General features: G+C 34.4%; 1 protein-coding gene across 7 annotated transcripts in view; it reads left to right on the forward strand.

The window, feature by feature from the left end:
* The first annotated feature begins 1,694 nt into the window (after window positions 1–1,694).
* SLC7A1_1 (High affinity cationic amino acid transporter 1) overlaps window positions 1,695–12,478 on the forward strand; it is an 83,044-nt gene continuing 72,260 nt past the window's right edge. For 2 of the 7 annotated variants that reach the window (XM_051214616.1, XM_051214615.1), the window contains exons 1-7: window positions 1,717–1,868; window positions 1,907–2,026; window positions 6,443–6,588; window positions 6,641–6,769; window positions 8,561–8,716; window positions 10,845–10,984; window positions 12,147–12,282. Coding sequence is in view for 6 of the 7 variants with exons in the window: in XM_051214615.1 (XP_051067800.1) it covers window positions 6,724–6,769; window positions 8,561–8,716; window positions 10,845–10,984; window positions 12,147–12,282 (478 nt within the window). In the remaining variant the exon portion in view is untranslated. Of the gene's footprint in view, window positions 1,869–1,906; window positions 2,027–6,442; window positions 6,589–6,640; window positions 6,770–8,560; window positions 8,717–10,844; window positions 10,985–12,146; window positions 12,283–12,478 lie in introns of all 7 variants that reach the window. The other 5 variants (XM_051214618.1, XM_051214617.1, XM_051214619.1 and 2 more) reach the window with 4 other exon arrangements.

A 12,478-nucleotide genomic window follows, 5' to 3' on the forward strand; every position in this document is an offset into this window, starting at 1 on the left:
ATGCCCACTTCACTCGATCGTAAACATCATTCTGTCCTTCTATTATGGGTCGTTGCCAGGACATCATACATATTTTAGCATTATTCAATAGATATACAAATCCAAATGTGATTTTTTGCTTCTGTCAGAACTACCTAACAAACGGTACCTGTTATATTTATTACTGATTGCTGGGTAAGTCTCTGTTTAATTGTAATATGAAGATTACAATGTAAAAGAATAAGGCAAAAGAAACAAGAAAGGAACTTGGACGTGGGAGTGATTTACATGCGGACTCATCTAAATTTACGCATTTGACTTGGCTGGAAAAATGAGCTAGTGTCAGATAAAATAAAACCACCAGTCTCGAGTAATAAGGCATCAGCAATACTAAGAAGATCTATAAATAAAGATTCGGAGCAATCTTACTGAATGTTATCGGCTTTGGTTATGTCTATTACCAGACTCTTTATCACAAGACTTTGACAGTATATTCAATGGAAATCATAAATAAAACTAATATGAGACGAACAACTGCCCGCAAAAATTATCAAAAACTGTAAGTGAGAAAAAGATCCGGAGAGAGATAAACTGAATCATTTTTCAAATTCGTATTTTGAAAGTAGTCACATAAATGTATGAGTTTCGTGAAATTGGACAGTATGGTTTCAGTGACTGAGGATTACCTTACCCTACTATTCTGTGCATACAGAAAAATACAGGTGAAGGCAACTAGTGTAGCCTCTGCATCAGTAGGCCTCAACATACACAAGGGAAAAGTAAGATCCTGAAATACAACACGGGGAACACCAACCCAATCACACTTGATGGCGAAACTCTGGAAGAGTTGGAATTTTTCATGTGCCTGGGAAACATCATCGATGAACAAGGATGATCGGATCCAAACGTAGAGACGAGAATTGGCAAAGTAAAGAGCTGCATTCCTACTATTGAAGAGTATATGAAACTCGGAATAACTGTCAACCAGTATCAAAGCGAAACTCTTCTACTGTATTGAGCTGAAATTTGGAGAACTACGCATGATATTCAATATCCTTTGGCCGGAAACCACCAGCAACAACTCACCTTGGGAGAGAATAAACCAGCTTACATCTGATATTGGAAGTGAATAGGATATACATTGCGGAGATCACTAAACTGCAAGCACCTACCTGGAATCCTGAAGGGAAAGGAAAAATAGGAAGGCTGAAGAACACTATACGTATGGAATCGGAAGAATTCATTAAAAGAATCAATGACAACCGGAACGAACCGGGAAAGATTATTCATGACAGAGTTCGGTGGAGAATGCTAGTGGGAGGCCCATGCTATTGCACGAGTGGCAACGGGCGTAAATAAATATTATATATGTATAGATATAGCCTTTGTGTTAGGAAATCAGTCATCGTACTTACCACTGAAATAAGTGAATCACTTAGAAGTTGCTGTTTCGATGAACCCGACCGATGTACCTACAAAAATACAGTGATATCATTGAATTGAATACTCGTCATATCGCCTTTAAGTGTCTAGTTTTCTTCTCTCCCAAGACAATTTACATTCCTTTTTCCTCCCTGTTTTGGGGTCTAAGTCATCAATTTGTACCTTTTTTAATTAAATAAGACATCATCTAAACATTCCGCATTGAAGAAAATGGTTATTAGTTTCTTGAATCTTTTCGATTAGAATTGAGCATTGAAATAATTCTCCCTCACAGTTAATTTAGGCTACGGATACGGCGCATTTTTAATTTGCTGTAATGAGTTCATGTGCTCGAACAACAAAAGACTTTTTTATAAGCCTAAACAGAAAAAAGGTGATTGACAAAAGGGAGTCTCCAAAGGTCGAGTTACGAAGATGTCTAACTATCTTTGATCTAACTGCCTTAGGTATTATGTACAATTTCTGAAACATACTTTCATCATAGGAGTTGGCACAACTTTAGGTGCTGGAGTGTATATTCTTGTTGGCGACGTTGCCAAGTTCACAGCTGGTCCTGGTGTTATATTATCTTTTTTGATCGCAGCGGTGGCTTCTGTTCTATCAGGTAATTTCCCCACGTAATTGATGAACACCTATGATCATATTATTCTTTCGCGTTCTTTAAAATATGCACTAGAATGTTCATGTTTAACTTTCGTCTTTCACTTTTAAAAATCATTAAATGGATTTTTACTTTTAGTGTCGCATCATGTCTGATTTTTAGACTTCATAGCAAATTATTTTGAGATAGGTTTAAATTTTTGAGATATTCGAATAAACACCTCTAGGTTATTTATTTTCTCAGTCATTATGAAGGCGATTTGTTGAAATTTACTTAACTTTATATCATCGTTTCAAAAAAGTCTGTCCACTACCGATAAATAATACAGTCATTATTCAATGAATTGAGCATGTAAGCTGCCGAAACCAATAATTACTTTCTCCAGAATTCGGAGGTTTGTCTTAAATCAACCCTACTCAAGTATGTATCTTTTTAAGTGCCTTAATCAAAGAATTGTCAGTGATACTTTGAATTATGTGAAATGACATTTTCACTTTATATTATATAGTATCTTTGAAACGGAAAATCTGGTGTTCACTGAGTAATACATATACTTTGTAAGTGGTAAAATCACTATCTGTCGAAAGTTTTAGATGTTTTATATTTTTTTAGGATTTAAACCTTCATAGGCAGTTGCTTAAGGCATTTGTCGTATATCAGGTAAGAGAAATTGGTCTTTCTAAATTAACTTCATAATAAGTTTATAAGTTTAAGTAGTTATTTGCTGCTCATCTGATGTTTAACCAACAGTACAATACAGGATTTGTTGTGAACGCAAACGAAACATCGGCTATCATTACTCATAGACCGCTTTTACTGTAGTATTGTAGTTAAACCTATGATGGCTTTGTCAAATAAAACTATGCTGTTAAAACTTTGACTTCACATAGATTGGTGAACAAAAAGTCTGACATTTGTCGGTAGTGATTATGTGTTCCTGTCACCTAACTAACAAAACAATAATTCAGCATGTACTAGACTATAGTCACATTGATTTAATAATGTATAACTGGAATGAGGACGTTTTAAATAGGGTTATGGTTATCTTTTGAAACTAACCGATAAAGTAACCTGCCAGCTAAAATATGCCTAATCTTAAGGAATTACTGCAAAAGATCATGGTATTCAAGGCTGCCTTATTTACCGTACAATCACTAATTTGAATTTTTTATTGGCACTGTTGTTGTGAGCGAAACCGCTGAGCTCTTCTTCACTTAAAGTAGGTCATCGAAATGGCAAACAGCGTGTGGAGATATGCTATCCGCTTTATTTAAGAGCTGGTAGTACGATGATGATATAAACGCGAGGCTTGTAAACATGCTTAGATTTCATAGAAAACACACGTTATACCCACACGGTTTCATGACGTTTTACTTTATACTGGTGAGAACTATAAGAATTCGGTAGAACTATATTACAAGCTGATATGACTTGGTCAGCTTAGTAATATTACTTAGTACACTTGTTTCAAGTTTAAACCAAATTTTCTAGGCTTTTGTTCCGCACATGGTGTTTTCTGTACTTCCCGCTCTTCAAATGTGATTAAAGCACAGTTGTTACTTTGTATATGATAATTTCTAAAGCATGTGCTAGGTATGGCAACATTTTATGAGTAGATTCCTAACTAATATGGGCATTTACCTAGCAGATATTTTGTATCTTATCAAAGGACAAACGCCTTTTTTCTTTGTGTGTGTTCAGTTTACTTGTAATATCGGCAAATATCGGGCATAATCTCGGTATTTGCCTTAAATCGATTTATTTCATAGTAAGCTCCTAGGAGCAAAGTACTTTATATCATGCTGCATGTAACTGGTGGATCATCATAAGACTAACTACTTCACAGTGTTCTTTCTGCGCTATCAAATATAATACAGGAGAGGGTAACAGCTCTATTAATAGCAACATGTTTGCCTTTTTGTCATTCAGTATGATCACTTGATGGAAAAGAGTTACTTTAGATCAACCTTTTGAGATATTAAATATAACCAAGTTCCACGAGAAGTACAGTTTAAATTGTCCTTTATATCGTTCGCTATAAACAAACATTTCCGACAAGAATCAGTTATATTTTGTAAAATCAGATTTGAAAAGCATATTGTGTGTTACCAAACCATGAAAAGTTAGTTAAAATACTAAATGTGATGCCCACTATTCACGGTATGACTGCCGAAAACTTAACAACTTTCCTGAGTTCTGAAAACCACCGGGTAATTGCCTACAGCATATCTTAAAATATAGTAAAGTGGTTGTTGTCTAGATAAACACAAGTTATTATTTTCATTAGGTAAGCAGACTGTTAGTGATAACATGAATTTACAAGTATTTTAAAGCAAACGATTGTATGTAGAAAGAAAGCCAACTTTAGAACTGTTTTGTCTAGAAATGAAAATAAACACTGTTGGCAAAAGTGCTAGTCAGAGGTTCTCTTTGGAATAAATCCACTGAATATCTTCTATGACTGTTGTTTGAGACTTCTATATAATTAATAATCTTTGTGTAAACGCCTACTAATGTGAACGTTCTTTGTATGAATCAAAGTTGAATAACATTTAATAATGAGTTTCGATAAAATCTGTAAGCATGTTTGTCCTACTTTTATATCTGGTATTGAACTTACCAAAATTTTGCCAGTAAAACTTTGTAGCTGTCTTAGAATAATAAGTGCCAAGGTGTTGGATTTCAGTTTTTTCCTCGTCAGTGAATACTTTAGCTTGTATTCAGTACCTAGATACTATGAAATGCCATCAAAATGAACATAGATTATCATCTTTTCACGATTGTTATTTGGATCTGATAAAACTACACCTTAATCTTGCGAATCATACTTAAAACCGCAATAGACCGACAACTCAGGTAATCTTCATAAACTCAGTTAAGTTGCGTTGCTTAAAGCGTATAAACCGTCCCACGATTTCTAAATAAATAGAAACTGGCTTTCGTATAATCAAACTTTCGAAGCAAAAAACTAAAACTATGGAAAATTGATTCAGCAGATGTACAAAAGTTTGCAACTGTAGAGAACTAGCACCAACGATAAGGATTTGTATAGTTCACAATCTGGACCAGCAAAGTGGAAAACGCTTGCCGTTGTTTTTATGTCGGACAAAATCGTTTAACCCGATGGGTTTGATGATAAAGGGAGATCGCTAAATGAAAAAAGTTTGCATTTTGCAAGAGGATTGAAAACATTTGTGGTCGACTGTCTTACTGTGTCACGGTACTCAGGCTGCACAGTCCGCGCTTAACCTGTTGACAACCATTGTCCTTCGTTATAATATGTACTTTTCACCTTTTAAATGCGAATTACTTTTAAAATATTGGAAGATTCCTGTGCCGGTGCTCTTTGTGGTGACTCGCTAGAAGTAGTAAGAAAGATTATGCATACAAATGATTTTGCGGGTGCTAGTGGTGGCGTGTCCTTTAAAAGTGATCTATATACAGTGGAGACCAGATAGCTTTATGTACATCCTGTCTGTCTTTGCCACCGTTGTGAAATTAGCCTGTCTTTAAAATGTAGGGCTTTAAACTCAGGCGTGAGAGCAACCTTCCTCTGTCCTTGCGAAACATTTAGGTGTATTAAACAAACAGAGTAAAAATATGACATAGTTGACTCATGCAAAACCATTATAATTATAAAAATACAATCCACAGAATATCAATCAGTTGTGCTGCCGATAAACCTTAATTTTTAAGGTATTTGTATCATCATGATATAATCGTTGAGGACATCTAGTTTTCAAATGTTTGTGTAGTTTGGTAGCATAAATAAAAAAGCATTTAAACAGAGTTCATGAGGTTCAGTTGATTATCAATGTAAATTCTTTAGTGTCGAGATTAAAAAAAGTTGAACTCCGGCTAAATTTCAAACTCGAGTTTTCCAGCGTAATAGTCAAAAACAGAACCCCGCAAGGCGGGGTTGTGGATGCGCACTGATGAGGAATCCCACAATAGGACGAAACGGCCGTCCAGTGCTTCCTGGTTTTCCATGGTAGTTTGGTTTCAATTGACTCATGATCTCAACCATTGAAATTACTACAATCTCCATAAGACCCTTTCTGATACTAAAAACAGAACCACTGACTCCGACATTCTCGTCAGCCATCTGGTGTGTATAATATCACTGTTGACTGGTAGAAAATGTACAATATAAGACGACTGCAGAGTGTAGTACACAAAACTTAGTAATCGGACTGTGCTGCACAACCATTAAAATACCAGTGGAATCGTGAAATGCAGTGTCTGATTAGTTACTTACTAATCATTTCACGCAAGGTTTGTGCCGTATCATATAATATTTTCACTCTTTTTTAATTCTCTGAAAATTCAATTTACGTCATATGTTTATCATATGAAGTATTGTGTTATTATATAAACAGGATAATGGACATAAATGTTTATATTGAAAAATTCATTTAGATTTTTTTACTACTGAAATGGAAGCTAAACAGATTCCTGAAAATACCGTTTCAGGCAGAATATACCTTGTTGAAGTAACATTCAAACAAAATTTTAATGAGGAAAGATCCTTTTATGCGCCAAAGTTTTCAACTTTCCTGAGTAAAGTAGCTTAAGTTTGACGAAAAACTAATCGAATATTCTTCCCCTCTTGCTAAGGACTATGTTATGCCGAGTTTGGAGCCCGTGTGCCACAAAGTGGATCAGCTTATGTATATAGCTACATTACTGTTGGAGAAATAATGGCGTTTACAATTGGTTGGAATCTGATACTAGAATATGTAATCGGTATGTTCATATAGTAACTTGTGAAATCGCCGTGGATACTTTTCAAATATTTATTTTTTTGCTCCAAAAATAGGAATTACATGTACAGTAGTATCATAACGAAACAGTAATCTAAATAGATAGGAGAGGTGAAGAATAATAGAAGTTGTAACAAAAATTTAAAATCAATACTAGTCATATACTTAAAAAATTGTAACTGTGTATGATAGGTTTGTAGTAAATTATATCGAAAATGCAAATATTTTATGTCAGGTACATTATTCCCAACGGTTGTGAGTCCTAATATCTACTTCGTCTGATCATCACGTGGGTAGTCAGGACGTATCAACAAGTACTTAACGTGAGTAGCATTCTATCAATTACGGTTATGTGTAGTTACCAGATTACCCGGAGTTTATTGCAAAATTTCATTAATAATGGTTCACTTAACGCCCGAGAAATTAGAGCATATGAGTTACGCCTAAGTTATTCAAGTCAGTGTTCTATAATGACTACGTTTCTTGGTATGATAACATCCGTTTTACGATACAAGCTCTCGTGACACGAAGCATCACATAAATATTTGTTTTGCATAAATCGGATGTTAATGGTACCATACTTCAACCGAACGAAGATATGTGAAAACAGTTGTCTCCTAGAAATCTGAACAGTAATATATACTTAAGTTGAGTAAAATGGAACATGAGCACGATGCTACGTTTTACTCTCTGGATTTTAGGATATAACAAACTATAGATAGAGAATCACGATAACATTCCTGTTAAAGATACATAGAATGGTATGCATATTAGTTGCAAGAGATTCTGTCCAACATTTTACTAAATCAAGGTTAAATAAACTCTCCTTAACTGATTGCGTAATACTCGTAATAAGAATAGGCACGGAGAATAACTCGAAACCCCTGGTTAGCACCTACAGTGAAATGAGTGAACTCAGCACATGTGGTAATCCTACTCTGTGTCGGAATAACATAACAATTATCATGAACAAAACTGATGTATTTATTTCTGTTACGACTACTTTTCCTTCTATCTAACATCGCTTTGGACTAAAAATTGTTATATCTGTATTTGAACGTAGGTGTGAATTTCCGGAAGCAACCAGAGTTTCGCTGATTAGAATAGTTGTATGAACGACAATGATGCTATTGTACATAAAACATTTTTTCTAACAAAACATACAACGGCACATGCCAAATATACCCTTCATTAGGATCATCACTATATTAATTTGGCTATAAAGTATCTGGTTAACAACTCCTGGTCATGCGCATTTGTGTTTTGCGTTTGCTAAATCTCAGCCAACTCAGTTAAGAATACTTATTATTTCTTTAAGGTTATGAGTCATTGTCCCTGGCGGTCCCGATGTTATCTTTTATCTTTCATATGAATAATGAGACAAAACTCTAATAAAACGGAAACCATAACTTGGTTTAACTTATTTGAACTGTTTTCTTCCTTTCATATTTTTCATAACACTTTCACTATAATTTACATCAGGCTATTATTTCAAGCAAGATTAAGCAAATTATAAGGGTACTGAGAGTCAAACGATTAAACGACTAACCATAACTTTCGTCCACAAACGCAAAGTTATTTCCGTGACCCCATGTTATTCAGAAGTGTTGTCAGAAATATGAGGGAAAACTGATAGTTTAAAATTTTTTTATCTGCAATAAAATTAGTTATTATGAAGCTGTTATGATGATCAGTCACTACACCAAAAACGTGTATTGATAACTAAACATATATAAACTCATCTAAATTTGAAATAATAATTTTCTTACCTTAGGTATCGCAAGTGTTGCACGAGCTTGGAGCTCTAATTTCGATGGTATACTCAACGGCCAGATAGAAGAATTTTTTAAAAAGCATTTGACATTAAATCTTCCTGGTTTAGCTGAATATGTAGATCCACTTGCTGTTGGCTTAATTATTTTAATGACAAGTAAGAACATTTGCTCTACGATTGTCATAATTTTGATTGTTCAGTTACACTTATGAGAAATAATATTAAAATATGACATCTGATTACTGTCAACGGTGAATTTGGTTCTTCTATTTAGTAGACTTCACTGGTCGTTTGAGCGAAGCAAGGTTAACTATCGCACTGACTTTCACCTAATAAATTAAAAGTTTCAGTTGAAACTGTTCTACACTACCAATAAATGGAAATTCTTTCTTATTAATCTAAACGAATCAAGTTATCATTTTTCAAAACGATTGTCTTTGAAAATCAAAGTTCATACAATCCTAATTCATTTGTATTGGTTGCTTGAATCTTCCCATCAATGTTGAAGACTTCAATTAATCAGTCTCTTTAGAGACATGTGCATCCTGTGGAGATTGGTTCGGTATTGTCATTAAGTTGCAAGCATTATAAGCAGAGGTAGATGGTAGCTAGCAGTGAAATCCAGGAAGAGCGTTTTGTTTTATTCGAGACTCGTTAGCTGGACCTACCTACATCCCAGAGTTGATGTTCTACCCAAGACTCGAACCCATCACCATTCTTTCCAGACACCATCTCGTTATCCACTTGGCCACTGAGTCCATTCGGCTACTGGTTTATGCAATAGGGTGAAGTTTAATTGATTGTATCTTACCACTGATATATAGGACTGCAATCCAAGTATTGGAATAATAATCCTATTTCCAGTCATGTATTTTACAAGTCTTACGTTTTCAAGATCCCATAGGATCTCAAAACTGATAGTTAATTACTTGACCAGTCATTCATATCTGACAGGAAACTATTTGTGGGGGTTTTGCCGCAAACAGTGAGCCTAGTATCTTGTTGGGTAACCTGGGACTGTTCTACGAATTTTGGAACAACTTTTAGATTTCTGCTCTCAACTGATATCTAGATTACTACTCTGAGATAATGTTTTTGTAACTGAGAAAATATCTCAGAAGATTTTTTGGTGAGATTAGAATTTATGGACGACCTTTGAGCAACGCCAAAGTGACCTTGAGAATGTCCACCTACTTACTAGGGCTAAATGAAGTTTGTAAATGTGTATCAGCTAGTTAGTCAGCTACAACGTAGAACCAGGCACATATATGCATCGGTCCAAGTTGCTACACTTCATTAACACAACAAGATGAACACCGAATTCATAGAACCAGATTGTATATAAGAATGCAGTACGGGAAGAAAGAACTAGTTCATAGAAAGAAAGATATACAGCAATTTTAATATTACGGTTTAAGGGATGACAAAGACTGTATACGCCAACCAAGTAGTCTGTATCTATCAACATGGCTCAAATCAGAAGTTAGTGACTTCAAAGACTGATCTCGTGTTTTGGTTTGGCTGCCCCTAACTTTCTTCCAACCGGCCCCACCATTTGTCAGCATTGCGCGTCGTGGTAATCGGTGTTCAGGCATACGTAACATGTGGCCCAACCATATCAGTTGATGAAAATTTACAACTTCATCGACTGATTTACCATCATTTCCTCATACTCTGCGTCTAACCTCCCTATTACCTACCCGATGATCTCAGCAGATGTGAGCAATATTTCTAAGACATCTGTCCTCAAATGCTAGTAGCTTACGAGTATCTTCTACTCTTATTGGCCACGTTCCGCAGCCGTAAAGTAGAACAGAACGAACTGCCGAGGAGTGCACGCATCCTTTAATTGAGAGACGTATATCTCTCTTTCACCAGAGGTGACGTAAGTTGGCAAAAGCTAGCGAGCTTTTTGAATCCGTGCAGAGATTTCATCAGACACCAACCCATTAGGGCTGATCAGACTTCCGAAATAAGTAAAGTTGTCGACGCACTGAAGATTATTATAAACATGTGTGAATAATAACGATTATGATTTATAGTTGATGGTTAGAATTAGGATTTAGAGTTAGGATTTTCATCACGAGATGACATCACACAAAATGCCAAAATGCTATTCAGCCAAATGGATGGACGAATTTCGTTCCAAAATCCAAAACTTGTTGTCATAAATCTGATTGGTTCGTCCACAGATTATAGTCTCGCCGATTTTTCTACTATTTTATTTCCCCCAACGAAGAACTGTCTTCTATCCACCACTTTTCATTTAATATATCTATTTCAGTTCTTTTAAGCATCGGTGTACGAGAATCCGCAATGATTAACAATGTGTTCACAATAGTCAACTTGTGTGTCATCATATTTGTAGTTGTAACTGGGTTGATTTATGCAAATATTGATAACTGGAAAGTTATTCCAGAAAATGTAAGTGTGTTTCTTTGAATTGGCTGAAAATTATATTTCCTTCGTTAAATCTATTCATATTCTAGGGTTTTTTAACTATTTGAAATAAATATTGCGTGAAAAACGGGAAGTAACTCAGTACTGCTTTTCGTTATATTTCACTTTCATTAATATCATTATTTCATGTTAATCAAAAGATGTCAGCAGTGTGAATATTCGTTTTATTGTACAACTGACGGAATTGTATCCCTAAGCTGAAGATGAAAGGGAAAACCTCTGGGGTCATTTAATGTCCCGATAGTTGGCTAATTCTGAAAATCTATTCGAAATCTTCAGATTGTTTAACAATAATATCCTTAGTAAGACTATTGATTGAAGACAGATGTTTGATGTGTTTGAATACCAGTTAAGTAACAACTAGTTACTAACCACGTTTTGTTATCTATTAACAATGGTTTTTATACGTAAAAGAATCTTTTTATACTGATGCAGAAAGCTGAAATAAACACTATTTTAGTAAACAATGTATCATTTTAAAAAAGATATGATACTGTAAACCATTTCATTAATATATTAACAATTAATTTGTGATCAATTTGTCTTAAATAAACTAAATAGAGTAAACCATGGCTTAATATCTCATTAGAGACTTCTAGTTACTCTGAATTTTAACAGTATTGAAAAAACGACAGTTTGAAGACCAGAAAATTATAAGTGACATTCATTATATTTATTTTAAATGAAATCTACGATTCGACACTGAAAAAGTTCCTTTGAAAAAGAAAATTGATGAAAAAATGTTTGCAGTAAGTCGTAAATGTCCAAAACTAAAGTTCAATAACCATAGGGGATATATAAATTTAGTTTAAATGTTGAGAGATAATTAATTTGACATTCAGGCTGTATTATTAGCCCAGAATTTCATTCTCAAAGTAAACATTGATATTAATGTAGTCCGAAATTCAATCAATCTTAAAGTTACTCACTTGTCTATCACACCATTAATATACTTTCTAGAGTCCTTAAGTGATGGCCAATTATAAATCCTAACTGCGTTTGGATTCATGAGCATCTATTAAATGTAAAAGCTAAAAAGAATAATACAGTATTTTTATTTAAAAAATTGATAATCATATTTCTGAAGTTATTGTTCAAATTATTCAAACGCTTTTTGGATTGTCAGGTTCTTATCAATAATACTGTAAAACGTACGGATTTAGGAAATGGCGGGTTTTTTCCTTTTGGTTTCAACGGCGTACTTTCCGGAGCTGGAACATGTTTTTTTGCATTTGTGGGATTCGATATTATTGCTACAACAGGTAGTTACTTTAATTATTATTTATGTCTTGGGCTAGTATTTATATAAAATGAAAGATTTTAAGGGTTAATTTATGAATTTCTTAACAACGCTCAAGTTGTAAGTTCACTTTGTAGTGTTATTTTACATACTACGTGAAGTTCTAATTCCTTGAAAAGTGAATATAGAATAGTCTGTATCGTTAATTGTATAAATTA

Source organism: Schistosoma haematobium, chromosome 2, assembly GCF_000699445.3.
Source record: "Schistosoma haematobium chromosome 2, whole genome shotgun sequence".
Taxonomy (NCBI): domain Eukaryota; kingdom Metazoa; phylum Platyhelminthes; class Trematoda; order Strigeidida; family Schistosomatidae; genus Schistosoma; species Schistosoma haematobium.